At 38.5% G+C, this 24537-nt stretch overlaps 1 protein-coding gene across 10 annotated transcripts in view; it reads left to right on the forward strand.

The window, feature by feature from the left end:
* The first annotated feature begins 9583 nt into the window (after positions 1 to 9583).
* Positions 9584 to 24537, forward strand: part of PPP3CB (protein phosphatase 3 catalytic subunit beta) — a 47671-nt gene continuing 32717 nt past the window's right edge. For 3 of the 10 annotated variants that reach the window (XR_008840854.1, XM_056495329.1, XM_056495325.1), the window contains exons 1-3: positions 9591 to 10012; positions 20543 to 20743; positions 22822 to 22946. Coding sequence is in view for 8 of the 10 variants with exons in the window: in XM_056495329.1 (XP_056351304.1) it covers positions 9943 to 10012; positions 20543 to 20743; positions 22822 to 22946 (396 nt within the window). In the remaining 2 variants the exon portion in view is untranslated. Of the gene's footprint in view, positions 10013 to 20542; positions 20744 to 22821; positions 22947 to 24537 lie in introns of all 10 variants that reach the window. The other 7 variants (XM_056495326.1, XM_056495327.1, XR_008840853.1 and 4 more) reach the window with 5 other exon arrangements.

A 24537-nucleotide genomic window follows, 5' to 3' on the forward strand; every position in this document is an offset into this window, starting at 1 on the left:
CCTGTCTGTGTTTGAGCTTTCTTTTCTGTTTAGCTTTACTTTTCAGTTGGCTGGAAACTTGTGATTTATTTTCTTATACAAGAACAAACATGAGTAAGTTGTTTATTCTAGTTCATTTACAAAATTTATGTAATAAAAACTTAGATTTGAGGACATGCCTAATTTTGACTCAGGACTTGATGTGTTTCATTACTACTCAGCACTTAAATTTCTCCTCATAATGGACAGTAATTAAGAGTCCTTCAAAAAGTATTTTGAGGCTGACTTCTTGTTTAAAGGAAAACTACTGCATCTATGCAGGATGGTAGTGTGTGCAGGTATACAGAAAAATCATTAGAAATTATTGGTGTGGTGAGAAGTGTCATTTCAATCACACTTGCACTCCTCCTGCAGATGCTTTCAGGTGTGGTGGTTACAGTGTTCAGAAGCATGGGGGGTTCTGCTCTGTGCTTGGCCTGGTTCTGTTGGAACAGAGCTGGAGCTGTGGTGGTGGAAGGGCTGCCCTGTAATTCAGAGTGCTCCTGCTCAGTGACTCGAGGGGCTTTGCTCTCATTTCATGCTTGGCTTGATGGAATCCCATCAGTTGTTGCTGTTTAGCCTGAAATTGAGCCTCTTTCGTTACAGTTAGTGTTACTGGTCACTTTCTTGTTTCTAAATACTCACGATTGCTTCTGTTATTGTTGCAGTCTCCAGTAACTACATTTTACTTTTGGAATTATATTGCACACTTCTTTGTACTTAAATGCCCCACTAGCAGTGATTCGTAGAACAAAGCACTCTGCACTCTGTTCTCCCACCCCTCTATTCTAAAAATATCCTCATGACTTGACTTTTTTACATAAAGGTTTTGCCAGCTTTGTAATATGAAACTTCAGTAGTGCTAAGTTTCTAAATGTGAATAAATGGAGTTTATATTTTACTTGAAACAACTTGTTTGATTCAGGTTTCCCAGCAGATACAGAATTGTTAGTCTCTCATGGCATAGCTGTTTCTGTTTTCAGCTTTTTGATACTTTCAGTGGTTGGTGAAAGCTGTAGTAGCCCCAGGATGGAAATGAGGACATGGATAAGTATTTGACACTTTGCTTGACTACAACTGTAAAAAAATCAGGTTGCAGACTGAGACTTAGCAATCTTGATAATCTAAAAAAACAAGCTGCCAAAGTAAAGTACAAAGTCATCACTTCAAGAATCAGTATAAAGTATGAAACTTTTGCGGCTGAAGACAACATGCATGCTTAGCTTTCTTTTGTCCTAGCAATGAGGAAAGAATGGAAGTATACTTAAAGCTCTGCAGAATAATTCTGAGTTGATGCAATTTATTAAAATAATCAGTAGTAACCAAGTGGGTTTTTTAAGAGAACTGTTGTGTTTATTCCATTACAGTTCTAACTACCAGGTTTCAAAAAATTGGTTTTTAAATGTCCTTTGTATATAAGTTGCTTTCTATGAAGTTAACCAGAGGCCTGAAAAGGAAGAGCTGGTTCCATACCAGCTCTTCTGAGGAGAAACAAACTGAACTACATTCGGCAATATATTTAATATGGAAGAAAACATGAGACTGGAAAAATACTGTTACTTCAGCTTGTGCCTGCAAATTTTAATAAGGTCAGTAAGATAATATTTACTTTGTAATTGATTTTACTAACTTGTCTTTTCAGTGATATTTATACTATACAAAAATCAATTACATAGTAGTTTAATAGCTTGTTAATGTTCACTGTTGCCTATAGGAATGGTGAGGAGGGAGTTCCCACAGTTGTTGTAAGAGTTATAAAGCTTTGATGCAGTATAACCTTTTCTTTGTCCCTGGCTGAAGAGTATGTTATTGGATGGAATTAAATTAAAAGAATGCCATACACGCTTAAATTCACCTTTTAAAAATAATTTAATGTCAGTTCTCCTAAAAATAAAATTCTCATTCCCTGTATTTCTGTGATTTCTTACTGTGTTTGTAATATGCTTTTATACCTGTGTAGGGAGCAAAAGAGGGCAGTAATAAAATGAAAAGTAGCTTGGTGTCCTAGCAGTAGCAAAATTATGTATGATCCTCCTGTGTTTGGAAAAGGAACTACCTAGCACAATTCCTTCTCTCAAAGGCAACCAAGTTTGTACCTGCTGTTTGTGGAAATCACATTCAGACCTGCTGAGCAGCACATGTGCTCAAATGGAGTGTGCAGCACTTGAGAGTTAACCAAAATGTGCTCTGCTTTAGAGAAGGGAAGTGGCTGTTTCTTTTTAACAAAAGCTACTGCGCCCACATTAACGGGAATTTGGGAAGAGGGAAGGAGCTGTCTTACTGATAATTTCCCCTGATTGCTAACATTGCTGGAATGGACTTACCAGTGATGGTTGGGTAAGACATAAAAAGTACTGGCAGGATTCCAGAATACTGGAATTCATGCAGGTTTTGCATCTAATGTCATGCAGGGAGAGGTGTAGGGAGAAGAGAAGGAGGAAAGCGAAAGAAAGGGTGGATTGGAATAGGAAGGAACAGATGGATAGGTGAAAATGGCAGAATGAAAGGAAATGTGTGCATATCTTTGCTCAGATGTGTCTCTTTTCAAGGAACACTCAGTGATCAGTCTAAATTTTCCTTCCTTCTTTCAGTGGATAGATTCCTGTACAGAGATGATCCTCAGCAGCAATGGGGTGCTGAAGCTTTTGAGAAGGAAAGATTGACTGATGGAGAGAGTAGTTAGTGTTTTTTGTGGCAGTCTTTGGTTATGTTCCTGCTGTGGTAAATGAAACTGCAGAAACACTTATGTACTGCTGCTATATGTATAAATTGACATTGGACAAACAGCGTAAGTTAAGTCAGTGTTTGTGCCACCTTGGGCAAAGATAAAAATGTGCTTGGGATTTACAAACACCTCACTAAAGTTAGGTAGGTTCTGGTAGGTACTGTGTTTCTGTCTCCTGTTCAGTGCTGTGACCGGTAAAAAGCAAAAGCATATTTTCACCCACCTGTGCTTGCTGCCTCTAGCATTTTATCACTGCATAGTCCAGAATCTTTTCACGTCTAGTTACATATCTGTAAGGCTGTTTTAAGGCTAATTCTTCACTGTTACTGTCACTGATGGAATTACCTTTAAAGTTTCAGAAAATGCTTTAGAAAAAGCTTGTTAGATCAATTATATTTTAATTCTTTTCCTATCTGCATCATTCTTCTAGTTCATTGAATGATTTTTTTTTTTATCCTTTAAAACCAAAACAATATAACTTGGAAATGCTTTTAAGATTGGTTTTTCATTAATGGAAAAATACTAAAACCAGCTATACAGTCACTTGAGAGCACTGATATTTTCACTAGCAAGTTTGTGGAGGCAGATGCAAATGGAAGAGTTCTGTTGAAGAAACACAAACTTCCTTATTGGCATCAATAGAATTGTTTTAATATTAGTTCTTTAGTGAGTAAACACTGAATATACTCATGAATAAGAAGGTCAAGTGTGTTTGTAAACTAACTTGAAATAGGTTTGTTGAAGGAGGATTATCTTAAGTTCTGGCTGGCCTTGTCCCTGATGATTCACCAGTTAATCACAGGCTTGAAAGTTTGCATATATCACTAATCAAAATAATTTTAAATGGGAACACATGAGAAAAGTGTACTGTACTTCAGTAATAACCGTAAGAATCATTTCATGTTCCTAAATTTTAGCTTAACTTCTTTACTACTCAGGCATAATAATTGGGATGGCAGTTTAGGGTTATCTATCATTACAGGGTTTTACTCAGAATTCATACTAGTTAATATGACTGTCAATTGAGGGAGCTTCAATCATAGAACTCTTGCTGCTTACAAAAAAACCCCCAACTATTCAAGGTTGTCTTAAATTGCTGAAAGCACCTTAAAGCATGAGCTTTAACATGTTAACAGACAGTATCTCTGTGAAGGTTCAGACTGAATTTTGTTTAAAATATGTAAATCAAATGGAAGTTAATATATTAGTTAGCTACAAGTTTTCAGAAATCAGGTATGTATTTTAAAGTACATTTAAGAAGAAATAACCAATTGTTCATGGCACTATGTGTTAATTGTTCCTAATAGGATGAAATAATGCATATTTTCCCTTTTTTTTTTGGTAATTTAATTAGTTTCTCTCCATTAGTTTCTCAGGTAGATTAAAAAAAACTCAGTTGACATAAAACAACCATTTCAGTGCTGTAGACTGGTTTTGGATAACTGCCCTTAGAGACGTAAAAGAAGCTTTTTAATGTAGCAGATGCATCAAGCCAGGTTTTTGACACCATACTCATCCAGAGAGAGAGAAGAAGGTATGTGTGTGGGAGTCCTGACTGATCACTAAGCTACTGATTTGAACACAAGGTTGTAATTCATGGGAAGAGCTCAGTGGTACAGATGAGAAAATAAAATTGGAACGACTTCTTATGGAATGACTTCTCATGGCAGGTTGGGGGAAAGCCCACATCTCTCCAAGTGGTTTCAGAGTTGTCTATTAGCATACAAATTTACTGGGACAAAATACATAGTGGTAGAGCTTTTAAATGTTTATGTGTCCTTTTCTGCATTCATTTTTTGTGACCTCGGGGTTGCCTAGTCATGAAAGTAATTTTTTGTTCAAACCTTTATTCAACGACATTCAATCCTAATGTAACAGTTAATTCTTATTCATACTTCATGGTGTTGGTCTCAGGAACTTGGGAAAGGGATGCAGAGAGGTAAGCTGAAGGCATAGTTGCACTTTCACCATGTCGTCACGATGGATAGACGTGTTTGTGAGAAGAGTGCATGAAATCTTCAGCAACTGAGTTGTCATATCTGCTTTTTGTGGGTTTGTTGCCTCAACACTTTCCTGTAAAACTGATTAATGTGATTTCTCTGATCTGTAGGACATTGTGTTCATGGATCAACAAAGTTTAAAAAATTTGTAAAATGTATCACACTGTTTTCTATCAGTTCCTGTTACAGAGCAGTAGTAAGTTTGGGGGGTTTTTGGAAGGTCCTATACATAGGCCTGCTTACCTTGAGTACTTTGTCAGTTAAGTCTCTTGCTTGTGGAGGCGCTGAGGAAACAAGAGAACACAAAGGAGGGCAGCAAAAAGCAGAGTGAACTCAATTTTTAGAGTGAGTAGAGGTGACTATTAATAGTCTATTAATATCATTAAGGTAGTAAGATAAATGAAGAGAGGGAATTGGTTGGTCTCAGATGGTAGGAGAAAGAGCAATTGCTTAAGGCTAAGGAAGGAAAAGTTTGAACTAGATAATAAGGGCAGGGGAAGGAATGCTTTAAGCAGAGAAATGATGTTTTGAGGAACCTAAGGAAAAGTTTGAGGTACCATCACTCTAGAGGTGTGAAATTTAAATCAGATATATGCCTTGGTGGGGTTTGGTATGTAAGTTACCTACTACAATTCTGGAGTCAGGTTGGGATACCTTACCCTGTTTTTTACAGTTTTTATATGATGCAAGTAATGCCTGTCGCCTTAACTAGCTTTTAAAATGTAGTCTGTACTTCCTCAGCCTGTTCACAGAGTTTTTCAGGCAATAAGGGAAATGTATGCAGGAACAGAGTGGTATAGGATACAGTGTGATAGTAAAGTAGCTTGTCATTTTATACCAGCAACTATGTAATAATTTGGTTTTGGATATTCTCTTGAAGTCACTGCAGCTTCTCAGTACTGGATGACATTGGGAGCTGGAGTATTGCAGTGATAATGACTTTGTAATGCTGGAGAAAATGGCTTAAGACAATGCTTTTAGTATTTCTGAAAAATGCCTCTGTTACAGATAGTAAGGTTTGTCATAAAATAGCTGACTTTTTACAGCAGTGTAACCTTGCACCCTCTTAAAAAGAAAGTTTTCAAGTATTGATATTGAAACTCAATGCAGCAGTATGGTAAGATATATTTAAAATAATTTTGTGCCTTGTTTTGAGGCAGTCCTACAGTTCATACCAGTCTCAGTATAATTTCTGGCATTTCAGAAAGGACAGCTTCAAACAGTCACCAGCGAGAGTCAGTGAAATGGAACAACTTCTTAAAAGTTTTGTCTTCGTTACTCTCCTGCTCATATCACGTCTTCCTCTCTCAGACCTGGTTTATCTTTGCAAGATTTGTTCTGTGCATCTTTCTCTTGGGATCTGGAATATATCTCTCTCTCCTGTGAATCAATTTCCTTCTTAGTTTTCAAAAAAGTTCTTGTTGGGTAATTAGATGATTCTGGGACACTGTGCCAGTTTTTAAGGTATGTCGCTGTTAGAGTCAGAAGAGACTGTTCTGATATCTTCCCTGCTGCACGAAATGGCTATGAAATTTCACATGATCGTTTTTATGTCTGACTTCTTTCTGCCTAAAATTCAATAAACTTGTCTGCAGCAATGATTAACTAAAATGTAGTTGTTGCCTTGCAGCCCTCCATCAGGGAGGTGTCAGTATGTTTTACCATAGCACCTTTTTGTTTTAACGGCTCTTGCATGCTGCTTCAGCAGGTATTGCTTTGAGATGGAGCAGAAGGAAATCAGGTATCATTTGCATCCCAAATGGCCCCATTCCCCATGGTACAGAAGAAGATGGATTGGTTTGGTTATTCTGTGTGCTTCTCCTGCTGAACTGTTTCTTCATTATGAAAGCAGTTGTTCAGAAAGCAGTCCAGTGCTAACAGATAGGTAATGGTTTGGAATATCCCATCAGAATAGGAATTTATCTGAGTCTTTTTTTCTCTTTTTTAATTTTTTCTTTTTTTTTTTTCATTTTTCTTCCTTTTTTCTTTTTTCTTTTTTCTTTTTTGTTTTCTTTCTTTTCTCTGTTTTTCAATGTGTAGAATGGAATAGCCACTTGGTGGCAAAGCTGAACAGGAAGTAAAACATCACTCTGCTTTTCAGATTTGTCTGGCACTTGTGGGAATCTCACAGGATTATAAAGGCACATTGCCTTCTACCTGCAAGGTTGTATTTCTGTTTGTAATTGTGTTCCTAAGTTCCTACAATCTTAATGCTATTTGTGGTGCTGGTGGGAGATGTTTCTTTGCCTTCTCCATGAGGTAAATTGGGACAATGTGAATGTCCCCTCCAGAGTGGGTAGCAGATTTAGAGACAATACCACATGAAAAAGCTTCAATGTCAAGATAAAGGGCTTACGGAGAGAGGCAACTGCATATTTCTGCCTAATGAATATTTTTATATTGTCCTGATGAGAACTGCACGTGCTGAGCGCTTTAATGAGGTAATATAGAATATGTCAGAAAAATAACGATAAAATGCCAAGGTAACTGCTAGCCAGCTTCTTTTTCTAGCTGTTATCAATAAAAATTGTAAAATAATTATTTTAAGTGTTTTTAGGATGTGTGATTTGTAGGGAGACAAAATACCATTTTTCATATCAACCTGATGTATTGGGCGTGCAAACCCAGGAAGATTTCATCCATATGAGCCTTTTCTTCAGGTAATTGCTGGATATAACTGAAAGTATTTCACCATGCAGGGCACTAGGTGTGCTGCCTAGAAGCTGATAATGTCCCCTTCTGGCACAATATCATAACAAAATTACGCTGTGCTTTTTCCTCAATGAGCATTCTGACTGCATCAGCCCCTTTTACTTCACACAGGGAATATGGCTGCAGGCTCCTGGGAAAAGAGAACAATTCAAATAAGACATCTCTCTTGCAACTGCACTTCAGGTGAGGTCAAGAGGAGATTCCTGACAACACTCAGCAAGGTCTCTAGCTCCCTGTGTGTCTGGAAATGTATGGACAAATGAATTTCTTTATAATATGGGTCTCTGCTGTTTTATGCTGTCAGAAATTCAAACTGCAATTATTACTGGGCTCCTCTTGATTTTAAATACAAGTCTGAATTCATTCCCCCTGCTCCTTGTTTCAGCAGATCTACTTTAAGCTAATGTTAAAACCAGTAGGAGCGGCATTTACTTACTGCCCTTCCTGTCCTGTGCTCTGCCTACATACTCATCCTTGATACACAATTGATACACATCCTTGCTATTGAAGGAAATGAGCTTTTGTCCTATTTAAAAACCAGGCCTTTTAAATTGATTGTACAATGATAGACATTTGCAGAACATGTGATATAAAGTAGTAATTCCTGCTGCTGGAAAGCTTAGCAATTTAATCCAAAATAGTCATCCATTATTTTTTCCATGGTACTGTAATGTATCCCAGCATTTTTGCCTGCATGCATATGTTTTACTTACGCATGTGGAATTACTAGAGTTCTGTTTTTCCAAAACTTCGGAGTCTTGCAAGAGATAAATAACCTAAGGTTTATAATTAATATTCCCTTAAAATTTTCATTTGCTTCCTTGAATGTTTTTATGTGATGTTTCATTCAAAGTTTCTTGCTTGTACTTGCCACTCTCTTGGCTGTAAAATTAAAAAAGCAAGGTTAACCCAAGCACTTGTGTAACGTGTCAATTTCAATGTCTTTTTGCTTAAGCCAAAGAGCTTGTCATGGGCAGCATGGCAGATCTTCACCTCAGATGTCATCCTTTTCCCTTGGACCTGAATGGGGCAAGAACCAAGACCTTGCTGAAAACCAGTACATCTGAATGGCTTTTCTTTCTTAAACTCCTGGTTTATCGTATGGAATAGATTGCACAGCTCAGTACACATAATGCATATGAGCTTCGTTGTTAACTGCGATGCAAAACAGCAACTCTTTCAGATAACTATTGAATCAAATGCAGTATATATGTATATGTTTAGATGTTTGCTAAATCTGGCTGGTATGTCAGCTAATATTTAAGTGATGCCAAATCTGAAGATTGTCAGTTGGCTGATCGTTGTTGGGGTTTGGTTTGCTTTGTTTGTGTGCTTTGTGGGTTTTGTTTGGTTTAAACACAGCTTGTTTCTGTGATCTCAAGTACAATGCCATGACCAGCTATGTACTATGACCAGCTTCCACTGGTACAACTGACGACAATAAATCAGAGGAGAGAGGATGAGGTTAGTTGCTACAAAGGCGAACAGGAACTCCTTAGCTTTTTTCATCAGCAAAGTTAATTTAATATGGAGTAGTCATAATGACCAGATTACCTTAGATGTAGGAGAGTTGTACCAACCTTTTAGCCAAGGCAAAGCCCTGTCTTATGCCCTGGACCTACTGCTCTGCACATCATTCGCATGGTTTATGTAGAACATAAGGGCTGCACTGTGCTGCCTTTGCCCAGACCGGGCTGTGCTGCAGAGCCTCTGCCCCCGTCACCCTGAGCAGCTTTGGGGGATGAGGGCGCAGCTCCTGCCGCCGTATCCAGGGCCGTACATGCTCCTTGTAGAGACGGTTTGGCTGAATTATCTATTACTGGGAGCTTGCCCCAAGCTGTGTCCTGGTTCTCACTGAGGAGGAACTTCTCTTTCCTCGTCCCTCTCCTGCCAGGTGAGACGCTGGGAGCGGCCCCTCGCTCTGCGCTGGTTTCCGGGGGCGGTGCGGGCTTGGCCCCCCACAGCACCGCTCCCCGGGGGCGGCCCCACGGAGCTCTCCATGGTGGCCGCCGGCCCTCGCCCGCGCGGGGTCGCTGGGGGCCGGGCCATACGCCGCACCGCCCCCTCAGCCCCAGCCCGGCGCCCGCCCGTCCCGGGGCGGGGGCGTTCCGGCCGCCTCGCCCGCCTCCCCCTGCTGTCCGAGGCCCGCCGGGAGGCGCCGGGCCGCATTCCCCGCCCCGCCCCGCGCCGCCGCCCCGGCTCGGGCGAGAGTCTCGCCGCGGTCCCGGTCGGGGCCGGGAGCTCCGCGCGCTCCCGCGGTGCCCGGCGGGCGGCGGCGCGGTGCATGCCGGGCCCGGGGCGGACCGTCCCCGCGCTGCGCCAGGAGCCGCGAGCCGCGCCCGCCGCCATGTTCCGCCGGGCCGCCGCCGCCCGGCGCCTGTAGCCGCCCCCACCCGCCCCGCCGCGCCCCGCCAGCCGCCGGCGGAGGGGCGGACGAAGGCGCTGCCGCGCCCAGCAGCCGCCGCCGGAGTCCGGCAGCGCCCAGCGATGTCCGCCAAGGAGGGGAGCAAGGTGCTGCTGCTGACGCCCCACGCCACCAGCGAACGCGCCGTCAAGGGTGAGCGTCCCGCTGTCCGGCAGAGGGAACATGGCTGCGCGGCGCGGCGGGGCTGCGACCCCCGCCCGAGAGCCGGGGCCTACCGGGGCGCGGAGGGGCGGCCCGGCCGTGGGGAGCGGTGCCTCCGTGTGCGGGCCGGGCTGCACTGCCCGCAGGTGTGGCGGGAGGGCAGCCCGGCACCGTGCGGAGGCGTGGGATGCCCGAACGGGCGTGGGAGTACCCGGGGTTGGCTCTGCTGGAGCGGGGAGACGGAGTCGGGCGCGGGCGGGCCGTGAGGGCGGCGGGGCCGCGGGTGGAAGCGGTGGCCGCGGCCTGCGGGCCTGGCGCGTCCCGCCCAGATGCGCTGCCCGGAGCGTGTGCGGGGCTGAGCGGGGCACCGCCGCGCCCCGGCTCTGCGGGGCTTTTCCGCTCTCTGCGCAGGGACAGCCCTGTAACTGCAGGCGCTGCCAGCGCCGGCAGGAGCGAGTGGGAAGGTGCTGCCGCCCGTTCTATTGGCTGCTGTTCTCAGGTTCCAGTTCTGATGGAGAAAATTCACCTTGATCTATTTCTTTGTGGCCTACCTTAGTAATCTCGTGGGGAGCCGTGAGAAGTCGAACGTTAGACTTCTTAAGAAGTGTATTTTATAGTAGATACAATCATCTAAAACTAGGATGGTCCAGCTACCAAAATGGTACAAAATAGCTCTTTTCTCTGAGCCACACGAAGTGTATCGTTTTAGTTTTTGTCAGGTGAATCATGCTTTGCAACCAGAGCATCCTGAAATATGTGTTTTAGACCTAAGTTAAGGGTAGAGCATAGGTAATGCTTCAAAGGATTCCTGGGTTGTGTTTGCTCAAGTTGCACATCATTTTATTTTGATCCCAGTGGTTTTCATATTGTACTGTATTTGGTGGTTTCAGTGTGTAAAATTGCTATGGCAGGCCTGGTGTATACAAGCTTTTAAGGTTCACATTCCTAGGAACACAGGGTCTGCCTGAGTTCAAAGGGATGCAGATCTGGTTGTTTAACTTTTTATATAACAGGAGCCCTTGAGAAATGAAAAGGATGCATTTGTCCTCAGCAGATGTTAATTAAAACCTTGGAAACCCATTGGATGTTTTGGACATTGGTATGTTTTCTAGTAAACTGGAAAGCTTTACTTGCAATAAGTTGTTCCTCATTTTGAATTGCTTAACCTGTTGATTTGTTTGAACAAATTGCAAGGGTAAAAATAGAAAATGTTAAAACCAGTCTATTGGAAACCTGTACTCCTTAGTGCTACTTCGATGTGTGGTGTTTAGACCTGCTGAATTTTTGTACCTTTACTGCAATTGTGGTAAGAAGTTAAGTTGTTCAAACAATGTAGAGGAATTAATAGTAAGTGATCAGATACTTTAGAACGCAGTGGAAAACCTGCTGATTTCCAATCACTTCATAATCATTCAGCTTTACTTAAATGTTAAATGTGACCTGTGCATCTGGTTGTTTAAAACTGTAGTTAAGACTTGCTTCTTTCTAAGCAGAATTACTGCCTGAGTTTGCATTATTTCTTTGAACCTGGGTGCTAGGATGCAGAGCTATTGTAAAGGTCATCGGTCTTGAAGGGCTTCATCTGCCATAATTACAACTAGTTCATATAGCAGCATTTTTCTGGACCTTCTGTTGACCTGTCCTATCCATCCCTATCATGCTGAATCACTGGCTTCTGGAGAAAACCTGGCCAGTTGTGCCAAGATGTCTGTGTTATTGATACAAAGGACAGGGTGGCTTGGTTTCTCCTCCCCCATTAGTGCAGTGCAGTTGGAAATATTTTTTTTAGACAGTGACCCCAGAAGTGCAAGATTGCAGGTTATGTCAGTCCTAAGTGGGAGTATCTATGCAATTTGTTGAAACCATGCTAAAATGTGATAACTGTGTCACATCCTTCTTCACAAACAGATGCATTGCCTCTCGCATACCAAGAAACATTCATCATACTCTTTCCTATTAGACAATGAATAGATCTTTTATAATGTTTCAGACTCTTAAAAAAGCCACAGAGAAAACATAGTAATATTATCTGGTGTATCTGTGTATTGGTCCATGTTTCAGCTTTCATGCTCTCAATATACCCTTTCTTTTGGGGAGAAAATTTGAATTCAGGACCTAAAGGTTGCTGTTATTTGTATTGTTTGTCTTGATTTTATTTAGGATTTATTTCCTTCCTCTGTATCTCTTGAAGAGGGGGATGAAGAACAGAATCCATTACATTTCAGAGGCTGTGAGAAACTGAATTCTTTACCAGTTATAATATATGTTAGCAGAAATGGGCAAGAGATGCTCAGCCAAGAAGAAATTATTTAATTACTGTATCATCAGTAACTATTTTTTTGTAATAAACTGTCCCCCTTCATATGTCCCCCTTCATATTTTGACTTGTATATTTAGCAGTTGATGGGAAGTACAAATATGTAGAGAAGTATCTCAAAGGCTCTCAGATGTATTATGTCATATCAGATAGATACATATAAAATAAACAATAATAAATTTAAATATGCAGTCTAGCTGTGTTGTCTAGTATATCTTTCCAAGTATGAATTGTCTCATCAAAGGTCATTGATTGCTTTTAAAGTGTATAAACAGCTCGAATTGTCTTTTATATGGCTTAGTTAAATTGCCTATGTAATTTGTACTTACAGAGTTTTCTGTTAATTAATGGTTAGCTATGGAGCTGAAAAGCTGTCTAAAGTCAGCTTTTGGCATTTGGTTCCCAAAAGTGTCTTGTGATGGGGCTTTTGTTACTGCTTTTTTTTTTTTTTTTCCAAATAGGGATGAAAAAGTGTACCTGTTGTTCTGATTCATTGTTTTCTAAGGCACCCTCTCCATCTTTGAAAGATACTTAGTGTTTTTCTGTCTTCTGGAACAAAGTAGTTCCCTTTGTTATGTTCTGTCAAAATCTTTTTTCTATAAACTGCTCTAGATACTTAAATCTTGTATCTGGTTCTTTGGGTTTGCCTTTCTTTTTGGAGGACAATGGACTGACTTCAGTCAGCTCACCTCACCTTTCAGCATATGTGACTTTTAAATTTATCAATGTATCTTTTCTCCTGAAACAACTGTTTCACAGCTTGTAGTAAAGTACTTTTCCCTGGTTGTGATGAAGAAGTGCTTGGAAGCTCACCCTGCTGGAGTGATCCTGAGCATGGCAGGGATGGGCCTTCATTGTTTTTTCTTCGAGGGCAAAGCATCAGGGCTTGTCTGACTCTTGTGAGTAGTTACACCCCAGAGTTGTACTTGGAAGTTCCTATCCTCCAGCATTGCACTTTGTCATTACTAATGTATAAAGGACATTAGTACTTCGTTCACTGTGGCTGTTGCTAGGCCTTGGGACGCAATCCATGGGACCTTGCCATGCTGACCTAATGCTAAATTTGGAGATGATGTCTGTTCTTCTGAAAATGGAAAGATTTCAGTATTCCTTTGTTTTGGATAAAAGTCGTGGTACAATCTGATTGGCAGACAATCATTTAGATATTAAATGGAAGCTTATAGAAACAGCTCTTTAGAGAAACCCAGAGGAATATACCTCATATCCCTGAGCAAACAGGCTCTTAAATTAAGGCTCTAATAGCTACTTTTGAACAATTATGCCCATATAAGGAGAAAAAGAAATAATTGTAGTATTTAGATTGATAATTCAGAGTCTGGTTTTTAAAAAAAGGTAAAAGGTTAAAATTTGACAGGCAGCATGAAGCCTGTTTTAAAAATTTTGTAAGGCACTTAATGCTGCTGGCCAGAAATTATTCTAAGATGATCCAGAAAAGCAGCAGTGTGACGAGAGTATTAAAGGGTCATATTAAAAAAGCCCAAAACTAAAAATCATAATTTTGTTTTGGGGGAGAGACAATGGAATGGAACTGAATTGTGGCAAATAAGTGTTTGACTGGTCTTCTTTTGTTTCAGGGGATGTTTAGAGTGGATAAATCTTGAAATAACAACATCAAAACCCCCCAAAAAAACACCAAAAAGTGGAAGCTTGCTTCAATTTTAGTAGGGCAAATTGGCAGTTGAGGGATGGGAAGGTAAGGCCGGAGCACAAAAATCTGACAACTGCTCACATGTGAGCTTATGGTTGAAGGAACCAAGGACTCTTTCGCACATGAGTCAGTTCTCATTGCCGAATGGATCAAAGAATTTTCTCATTGAAATGTAGGTGGTTTCAAAACGTATCAACAAAAGAAATGTTCCCAAAAAGTACCCCAGGATCAGAAGATATTTGTCTGGTGGCTCTAAAGGAATTCCTTGGGGGTTTTGGGTACAAAATTGTGGGTTTATTTTCCATAGCCTGGAGCATAACTCATCTTCTGAGTCTGAGAGATGGAGCATGGCAGCATTTAAAAAAAAAAAATCTAGATTTAACTGGACAGCTGTAGATCAGTAGATTTAACTTAATCAGATTCATAGCACTTGTAAGAAAGTGTGGCCTAACCGTATCCCTGGGAAATATAGTGCTATAGAGGAGTTGGTACAGTTTTCATAGATGAAAATCAAGAAAAATTCTTAGAATGTTTTGAAGAAGTCAGTGAGCTTGTTGATCCAGGCAAAACTATTCATCGTGTTTCTTCACTGAAGTCTTTAAAGTTAGCAGAAGAGGTAATACCCTCTTTTGGATCAAAATTAGTTAGGAGAGAAAGGATGTTAATAGGTGATAAGCTCCCATGGTGGAGGGAGGTTAACATCTGTCACCTGTGCTCTTTAAATGTGTTGACAAGTTCTTTAGAAGGCAGAGTGAATGGCAAATAGTACCACTTATACAAGACAGCAAACTTCTAGAGATGCTTCAGTAATCTCATAAAGAAGTTGTAGGAGATGCTCTTAAGAGAAAGAGTAGACTCTACAAAGGACAGAACAGTGCTTTCTTTAAAGTAGAAGACAGTGAACCTGGGAAAGAAGTATTAGGATCTGTATGGATAATATTCTGAAAATTTTAATGCAGTGGCAGTCAGCTGGTCTGGTGAGAATTCAGGGAGTATTAGATGACCAATTTAGAAAAAAGAGATTGCACCATCATGCCATTATATGTATGTTGTGTTATATATGCATCTTGAACAACAGCAGTAATTTTGTTCCATACTCCTGATTTTTTTCTTTCTCTGAAGATATGTTCAGAGGCACAGAGTGGCTTTTGGGCAAGGTGGAAAGATAAAGATGACAAGTCTCTGACTTGGAGAAGGAGTGGTTGAATAGGGGATAGAGTTTGATATTTCTTACCTTATGAAGAGTAGTTAATGGAAAAGTTGAATAGGAAGCAGCTGTAATTCTTATCTCCCTGTGTAAAGGAGAAATGCAGTACCATACAAAACAGAAAATGTGAAATACCTTTTCATACAACAAGTAATTTGAATTGTAGAATTTGTAGCAATAAGGTGCAGTGGAATCAAAAACTATGAAAGTGTCTCTCTAGAATCTGGACAAAATAGTGGAAAACTGTTCTAGCAGTGGTCATAAACATGGTGGTCTGGATGAAACTAGAGAAAATCCATAAACCACCCTGTTTCCAAAACAGAGTATGCAGAGGGAAAGTCTATGCATCCGTCATTGCCAGAAGTGCATATAAGCACTAAGTATCTTTTGGTGTAACACAGTGTGGCCATTTTAATGGCAGGAGTATCTTTTAATACTTTTCAAAGAAATAATTGTATTTTTCCTGTAAGGAACTTCCAAAAATGTCAACCAAGTTAATTGAAAAACAACACAGTATACAAGATGAATGAATGCACCATGGCATACAAGATATATGCACAGTTTCATTTGAGATTTAAAATTCTATTAAACTTTTGAGACTGCAAGTACATAAGTGAGGATGAAATAAATAGTATCTTCAGTGCTGTTGTGTGGTTTCATGGTTTACAGGGCCATTTTTTCTTGCTTCTAGAATGCTGGCTAATACAGCAGAAAGTGTGCATTCAGAGAAACCTCGGGATAGTTTTGGTAATTTGCAAGAAACTGACTTTGTTGGATCTGTGCTTTCTTGTTTGAGGTGAATGGGGTAACTTGTGGTTTTTGTCAGCTTTTCATTGTAGCTTTCTGATTCCAGTAGATGCGGCTGTGTATTTGTGCTTATCTGGTATTTTCAAGGTTGCTGGTCCACAGACCATCTGCGATGCCTTCATGCTATTTCTTTTCAAATCTGTTCTGCAAGTGCAGAAGAGTAATTGGATATATTCTATCCTCATAGCAGTTATGGGTGCTGCATCTTTTCCTTCCATAGAGACGTTGGCAGAGGTGTGAAAACTGCAGGCACAAACCGAAATATGTAAGTAGGTGTTAGGCTTTGTGATTCTTCTGAGTTACAATACATAGACAGCAATGCATTTATAAAACCAGAAGACCACAAAAGGTGACTAAACGAGAGAAAAACCACAGACCATTTTGCTGTCATGGTAATAAACTACTGAGAAAATGAAGGATGCTGGCCTGTCTTTTCACAGAGCACCATGTTTGTATTGCTACATGATGGTGCTACACTTTGTGGAGACAAACTTTATATATACTGTTTCATGTATGCCTATCACCAAAGCAACACATGCTTTGCAAACAGAATATCTGTGTTTAGTAACCTTAGTAATGTGAGGTGATATTTTATCTATGAAATCAAAAACATTCTTGAAACAGAAAATGCAATCTGGGATATTGAGAGGGTTTTAACAGCCAAAACTAAATTCATGAAATATGCCATGGGCTTCTGATGATAGAGGGAAAATGGCTAATTTTCTTTCATTGTCAGAGAAAAAGAATTATTGAAGTTTAACAGTTGTATGAACTGAGACAGTTTTGCTTGTGAAAGTACAGTCTCTTGTACGGTTGCTCCCTGATGCTTTCTCTTACATTAGTCTAGGGGCTTTGATCTCATCTTGGTTCATGAGCCTGTTCCAACAGGGTGTCTGTTGACACAAGCCAGATTTAACTGAGGTTTTACAATGGACATATATATCAGTGTGGTTTAAATTTACAGTATCTACATGTAAGATTTTATTAGCAGCTGCTGTTGTATTTAGTTACTAGGCAATGTGAGATCTGCTTTGGGTCTGGAAATAGCATGTTTGTGTTAGTTGCCATATTGCACCTCTCAGCAGGATTATTATATTGGTTCAAGTGCCACTAATGTAGTTTTTCTCCTTTGAGCTTCTTACTGCATCCTGGAAGTTTATCCCTTCAGATTGGTGCTAACCTTTGAATCTCCACAGCATGCTGTATTGTAAGGTATCAGTGTACCCAGAGGCTTGTAGAAAGTCAGCCTAGATCTAGGTTTAGAGGTTTTGCTTTCTATATTTCTTATTAATACTGCAGTATAAGGGAAAGGTGATTTTTTCCTCTTCGTTAATGCATATTCAATTAGTAATAAAAGGCCATAAAAATATTTTCATTAACATGTCTTAAAAGCTATTCACTGTTTTTTTTTCATCAGCACTACTGTTTCCATTTTTTGATCAATATATTAAAATTGTATTATCTGTATGTATTTTTAAAGTGAAATTGAATAATTTTGACTAGTTAGCAATGGTTTGTTTTAGAAAATCTTGTCTGTGGCTGTAAATCATGATGTGTTACATTTGTTATTAACATCTATACTTTTACTAATAAGATATTGCAGTGTGTATTACTTTAGAGATTCATCTCTAGATACTTTTCTCTTGTTTAGCTTGGCTCGGAATAGAAGAGGAGAATCCTTTAATGCCCAGCACCATGTTATTTCCTTAGGGTAATTCCTCTTAATTACCATTCTGTTACAGTCCCAGAGCACAGGTTGTGCACAGACTTTGAAACATGGATTATATTTGTGTCTTGGAACAAACGCATCATGCTGCAATTCTTTTTCCTGAGGCTATAACATTCTATGACTACTTCATCAAAGGTTTAATTAAACCCATTAGTTTGCAGAAATTGTCTACATGCTTCAAAAAATCATCATCCTCAACCTAATAAAAGCAGTTGTAATCTTTTTCAAAGCTATGCACTCTAATACAGTGTTAACTTTTGCTGGAACAAAGAGTATAAAATTGAAAGAAACAGTTTTTCTAAAATGTTACTTTTTATTTACTGGGTGATGCAATAATGGCTAAAATCTTTAACCATACTTTATCCTGCCTTTTCTGAAAATTATTCTTAAGAAATCCTTCTTGAGCAATGGGAAAATACATGTCTTGTGTGAAAAGGATTTTGTTAAACTCTGAGCAACTAGTTTTAAGACTTCATTTTTTCATGAGGCAAATATAACTTTAGACATGCTTAATTACTTCTCATACCAATGTTGTGGGTCTTGGGCATTATGGATAACAAACCCCTGGATATAGAATTTTAAATGAGTCTTCTTAAGTATATTAATTCAAATAATTTGAGACAGATCTTTACACTGGAGTAAAACAGCTGGTTTTTTTTAGCTTCACAGAGAATATAATTTGATGGAAAACAAGACCTTTATTTGTTAGTAGATATAAGAACTTTATTAAGAGAAGAAAATTTTATTTACCATGGACTTAAACCCCCTGAAATATCTGAACTGCCATAAGGAAGAGGTCTTCTTGAATTCTGCAGCCTCTGGTAGTTATAGTAAGTAGTGATTTACACTTAAGAGAATGAAGAACGGATGGTCAGCTCAACATACCATTCTCTGCCACACCCTGCATCTACCCAAAAAAAAAATCTCCAAAAAGAACAAAACAGTTATCTTTCACCTAAGTAGATCTGAACAGTACTAGGATTAATGAAGCACGGTTCTTACAAAACTGTGTATTGGAGGTGACTGACTTTGGTTCTGGGAAGGTGTGTGAGATCTCTAATGCTATTGAAGGAATTAAAACAGGAGAAATCTTCTTTGTGAGTTGTCTGGTCTCTCTTGAAGAGATGAGCTTAACTTTAAATTGCTGAAAGCAGCTGTGGGCCCACAAGTAAGGTATTGAAAGAAGTGGGGCAAAAAAGAGCCTAAAACTGATTAATATAAACTTGATATAAGATTGATATAAACTTCCAAATAATGTGAAAAATAACATGAAGAGAATCTGAAGGTTGGAAAGTTATGGTCAGAAAAACAGTGAATATTAGAACTGATGCTTGCATAGTCATAATTAAGTGCTTTTAAACATCAGATAAATTTACTTTGTTGGAATTATTAATTTCTCTTCTCAGACCCAGATTTATGTTTTTAAACAATTGTGCATGGAACAGAAGTGATTGTCTTTTGATATCTTAAATAAATTAAGTTTATTAACATTTGGACTACATGGAATTTTAATATTTCTGAGTGAAACCTGAATTCCTGATGAAGGAGGCTGAAGGAAAGGCATGCAATTTTCCTTTTGTTAATCAAATACTTTATGTCCACAAAAAAGTGGTGAATTTATTCTACACTATGTAGAGGCACATTTTGCAGCTTCTTCCTAAGAGGAATAGTAGACATATCTCTGGTTTATTTTCTAGAATAATTTAATTTCAGTGAATATATGTATGATTTATGCATCAGGTGTTTTATTGATGGATTTTTACTACTCCATAAAACAGAAGAGTATCAGTGTGTTACTTATGATCTAAAAATCTATTTAAATGAAGTCAGGGGATGTTTCAGTACCTAAGCATTGATTTTGGAATGTCAAGTTTAACTTCAGAGAGTAAGAAAATAAATGTGAATACTCTCTCTTCAAGTGTATTCATGCTACTATTTCTTATCTTCGAGTAGATGTGCTCCTCCCATTTTTCTCTTTTAATGTACAGTGTTTAAATGGTGAGAAACAGAATGGTTTTGCCTCTTGGTTGTAGTTCATTCTTTCAACAGTAGTATGCTTGAGGAAAGGACCAGGGTCAGATTAGTTTTATTTCCTGTAACATCCTGAGTGCCATGACATTGCTTAGTGACAATTTTGAAATATCCTGTTTTTGCATGGCTCACATCCATATTTCACCTATAATTGAGCTGATAGAGACTTGCCAGATGTACTGTCTGGGCAGATGCTGGGCCTGCTTTGGTCCCCAACCAATGCTTCCTGACTCCTTTTATTTCTAGTCTTTCAAACAGTATTGAATCCTTTTCTTGCTAGCTTTGCATTTGTTTTGGTCGTTCTTTTTGTTTGGTTAAGGTTTTTTGGTGGGTTTTTTCCCCTGAGGCTTTGATGGTGGGATAATTTTTAATGCATTTGAAAGTCTGGGTGGCTATTAAATGGATAATCCTACATCACCCATACTTCATGAGTTCTTCAGGGAATGAAAGGTGTTATATTAGACAGAGATCATTTTCCTTTGCAAAGGCACTTTTTACTCTTCCAGATATTGTACATATTGCTATGCCTTCTATCTCTGTTTTATAGTTTCTACAACTTTGCATAGTATAGGTGTTTATTTTTTAAATTCATACACAGATAGCACTACTCCACATTTTAACAATGTCATAAAATTCCTTGGTGAAAAAACAAGTTTGCTACTTGGGATAGCAGCTATTCCATGATAGATCCCAGTTCCTTAATGGACTCTATTTTTCAAATAGCAGTGTCATGACTACTGTTTCTTCTTTTTAATTTTTAGCTGTCCCTTTTCCACCAACACATCGCTTGACATCTGAAGAAGTGTTTGACACAGATGGAAGACCAAGGGTTGACATTTTGAAGAACCACTTGATAAAGGAAGGTCGAGTGGATGAAGAAATTGCACTTAGAATCATCAATGAGGGTGCTGCAATATTACGGAGGGAAAAAACTATGATAGAAGTTGAAGCTCCAATTACAGGTAATATTTCTAAGTAATTTCATGTATAATTAAATATGAAAAAGCAAGATTTTTTTCAGTAGTAGAATTTGTCTTAAAATTTTTGAACCAAAATTTCTTTTAGTCCTACTGAATTATCCCTTACAACTGCATTTGCTTAACAGTCTTCAAATTGTTTTGCAAAATGAAGGCATTAAACCTATTGAACAAGCTAGTAAGATTAGTATTAAAATTGGGAGTAAAGAAGGAAGTAGTTAAATGCTGTTGAAACACAAATTTCTCATTCTTTCAATATTATAAGTAGCAATAAAGGCATCTGCCTGAACTCAGGATAATTCTGAAATCTAAGTATGTGAAGAGAAGCTAATTATTGCGGTTTGAAACAGATACTGTGAACTGGGATTCTTAGCGAAAAATACATCTTTATATTGGTCTGTAAGTGAGACTGGTAACTGCATGTAAAACCATGTTCTTTTGAGAGCAGTGAGAGTACTGGTATTGATAAAGATTGTTTTAGCATCTTTGATGTTAGGGCCAGAGCCACTGGGATGCAAAACTGACTTTTAGAGTTTTCTTGAGTATTTTTGTAGTGTGAACAGTTCTGTTTCTGTTTGACCTGGTGAAAGGTGGAATTTGTGTCCTTTAATATTTTTATTTATAAACAATCTAGGAAGTAACTTTGTTTGCTGTCTATTATTTAGGATAATGAAAATATATTTGTTTTTAATGTTCAAATCAGATTTTCTTTAATCTGAATGTGTTTTCTTCTAAATGGACTTACATAAAATTAGTGTCTGAAAGCTTCTTTTAGGGCATCAGCTTGTTGTTTGTTAGTATTGGGTAAATGAAAACTTTACATCAACACATCATTATTATTGTTGACATTTAAAAACAAATGAATGATTGAAATGGTGGAAACTACTAAGTGGCTGAGCTCAAGAGTCCTATGAAGTTCCAGATAAATTTAGAATTAAAGTTTGTTTAGCATTTTTATATTTCTGTATATACAGGTAATTGGCATATTGGCAGCTTTAAAACGAGAGGAGTTCTTCCAGTGTTTGAGTGGAAATCTTAAGGAAAGAAACATAAAAGAATGCACATTCTATTTAGTCTCATATTTTGTAGGTTGTGATGACAAATGGTCTGCTCTAAGGGAATAACAACCTTTAAAATGTGGTGTGCCATATCCAGTATTTCTTTCCAAAATTAGGACTACTTTTTTTCCCTGAAGATTTTACTGATAAACTCTAAGAAGTCAGAAGATGCTATTTGTCAGTTGATCAGTGACATTTTGCATCAATGAAAGACATAAGCTCTCAAATTCCTGTTAATTGCTACCAGTGACACCTTATGCAAAAGTGAGAAGGCAGCTCCTGACTTCCACTGAACTGAGAACTCCTGTGGGAAAGAGGAGATAGGAGCAGTTGTCTCTTCCATGCATTTTTTAATTACTTTTTTAAAATTGTGAGATGGCCTGGTTTTGCTCCCTAAAGACTTCCCATCTGCTGCTATCTTTAGCACTTCTGCCTTTGGTTGCTGACCACTGGTCTTGTCCCTTCTCATATTCTAAAATCATAGGAAAAATACACTGTTGAAATAATGAACATGGATATTTGAAGGAGAAAAGTAACTGAGCAAGGAGAAGATACGATTTTATTAAAAAGTATGTTAGTCTGACTCAGAAACAAAAGTACACTCCCTGCTTTTTCCAAGTTCACATGGGCTCAGCAAATTGTTGCTAAGCAGCAGGCATTTTCAAATACACATTTGAAATTCAGAGAATTTGCAAAGATACCTAAGGAGTTGGGGAGGAGTTAAAGAGACTCTTTAATGAAGTCTTCAAGACTTCAATGCTCGGTGCATTCATTGTGTTGGAAAAATACCTCCCAATCTCCTGGACTCATAGTTATCATCAGTATTGTCACAGGTAGTAAAGACAGCATCTTAATGAAAACCAAATCTTTATGAAAACCTTCAAAAATTTCTGTTATTCCTACCTTTCTTCTTAATTTGAAGTACTTTGTGGCTGTTAACTATAACTTGGTGACTTTTCCATTAGATTTTTTAAAAATTAATTGGAACAAAATTTTTGCTTGCAGTGTGTGGTGATATTCATGGCCAGTTCTTTGATCTAATGAAGCTGTTTGAAGTGGGAGGATCACCTGCTAACACAAGATACCTCTTCCTCGGTGACTATGTAGACAGAGGTTATTTTAGTATAGAGGTAACTGAATATATTAATCTGTTCTGTCCTGATTTTTTTATAAGCACACTTTCACTTAGGTTTTCAAATGAAATTTTAGGTGTGCTTTAACATATGAATGTGTTCTTTCTTGCTGTGCCTTCTCCTGTGATAGAGGCCTGTTTACAGGAGGATATTGACCAGTTGTTTGGACTGTCCTGTTGAAATCGCCAGACTTACTCATTTTTTTCTCCTCTTTCTTTAGCTAGTTTTCTAAAATTCTGTTACGTTATTGTACATACTGCTGCTTGTCTGGTAATATGTATGTTTGTGGAGATCAGGTGAGTCATGTCTGCAAGGCTTTCAATTATTTGTAATATTATTATCTGTTTAATATTGTCTGTTTATTTTTATAAAAGAAACTAATTTTATGTTGGTAATCAAATGGTTTTTAATAATCATTAATATTTTTCTTTACAAAAATTGTTAGAGAAAATACAGATATTCCCTAAGGATAACCTGTGTTTCTGCCATTAATTTTTCAGTTACTTTGAATTCAAATAATTTTTTCATTTTCAGCATGTTTCTTAATTGTGCTGCATTTCAAAGATACTCACTTACATCGATTAGTTTCAGAGCATGGTTTTTAAGTTAAGTGTTCTTCTGGAACCAGCCTGGGAGCTGCCCCAGCTTGTGATCTCTTCATAGATACCAAACTAATGGAATGGCATACCATTTGAAATAGTGTCTTGCAAGTCACAGTGTATGTTCTTTCATTTCTATATTAAAATGTTTCAGTTCTAATAATGTGTGGGTATGTGCTGTGAAAGGCTGTGAAAGGCACAAAGCATTTTGGGGTTGTTAGAGATGAACAGGAGATGCAGCAAGGGCAATAGCCCCAAAGTCATCTCTAAGGAAAAATTTCGATAGACATTCCCTATTTATTAATTTGATCTTCTTTATTTGTTCTTGATGATTATAAATAATGTAATTGTCCTTGAAAAAGGCATTTGCTTATTGACTCTATATGTTATCATATCAAGACCTGGTATGAAAGTTTTTCCACCATTGCACTTAAAACAACTTCCGAACAAAGATTGGTTTTGCATATATTTACTAAGAAAATAAAAATTCAGTACTTAGTTAACTAAACTTCACAATAAAAGTCTTTGATGTGTTTCTCAATGTTTGCAGTGTTTTTCTAAAATGTCCATTTGTTTTATTTCTTCCTTTCATGTACTCTGCTATTCTATGCAAAATAAGTTTGAGGAATGGTAGCTTCAGGGTACTGGTGTTGATTAGGAACAACAATAACAGCTTGTAGGTGACTTCAGTGAAGTCGAAAACTTGTGGGGTTTTGAGATTTCTATGCTCAGTTAAAAATACAAGAATTAGATTTGAAATTTATGAAATACACTTTGACCAATCAGGACTGCTGGAAAGTAACAGACTCTAAATTGAAAAAATTGTGCATGTTCTTAGCTCTTATATTTTTGAGGGTTCGCTGCTGAAGTTGCAGTAATAATGTTAGATGGAAAATTACTGTAATTGTGTGACTTTGACTATGGCTGCTTATACACTGAAACACCAATCAGCTTCCCCATTGTTTGGGAAAGGATGATTTTTTGTGTCC

The sequence above is a fragment of the Oenanthe melanoleuca genome, chromosome 6 (assembly GCF_029582105.1).
Source record: "Oenanthe melanoleuca isolate GR-GAL-2019-014 chromosome 6, OMel1.0, whole genome shotgun sequence".
Classification (NCBI taxonomy): domain Eukaryota; kingdom Metazoa; phylum Chordata; class Aves; order Passeriformes; family Muscicapidae; genus Oenanthe; species Oenanthe melanoleuca.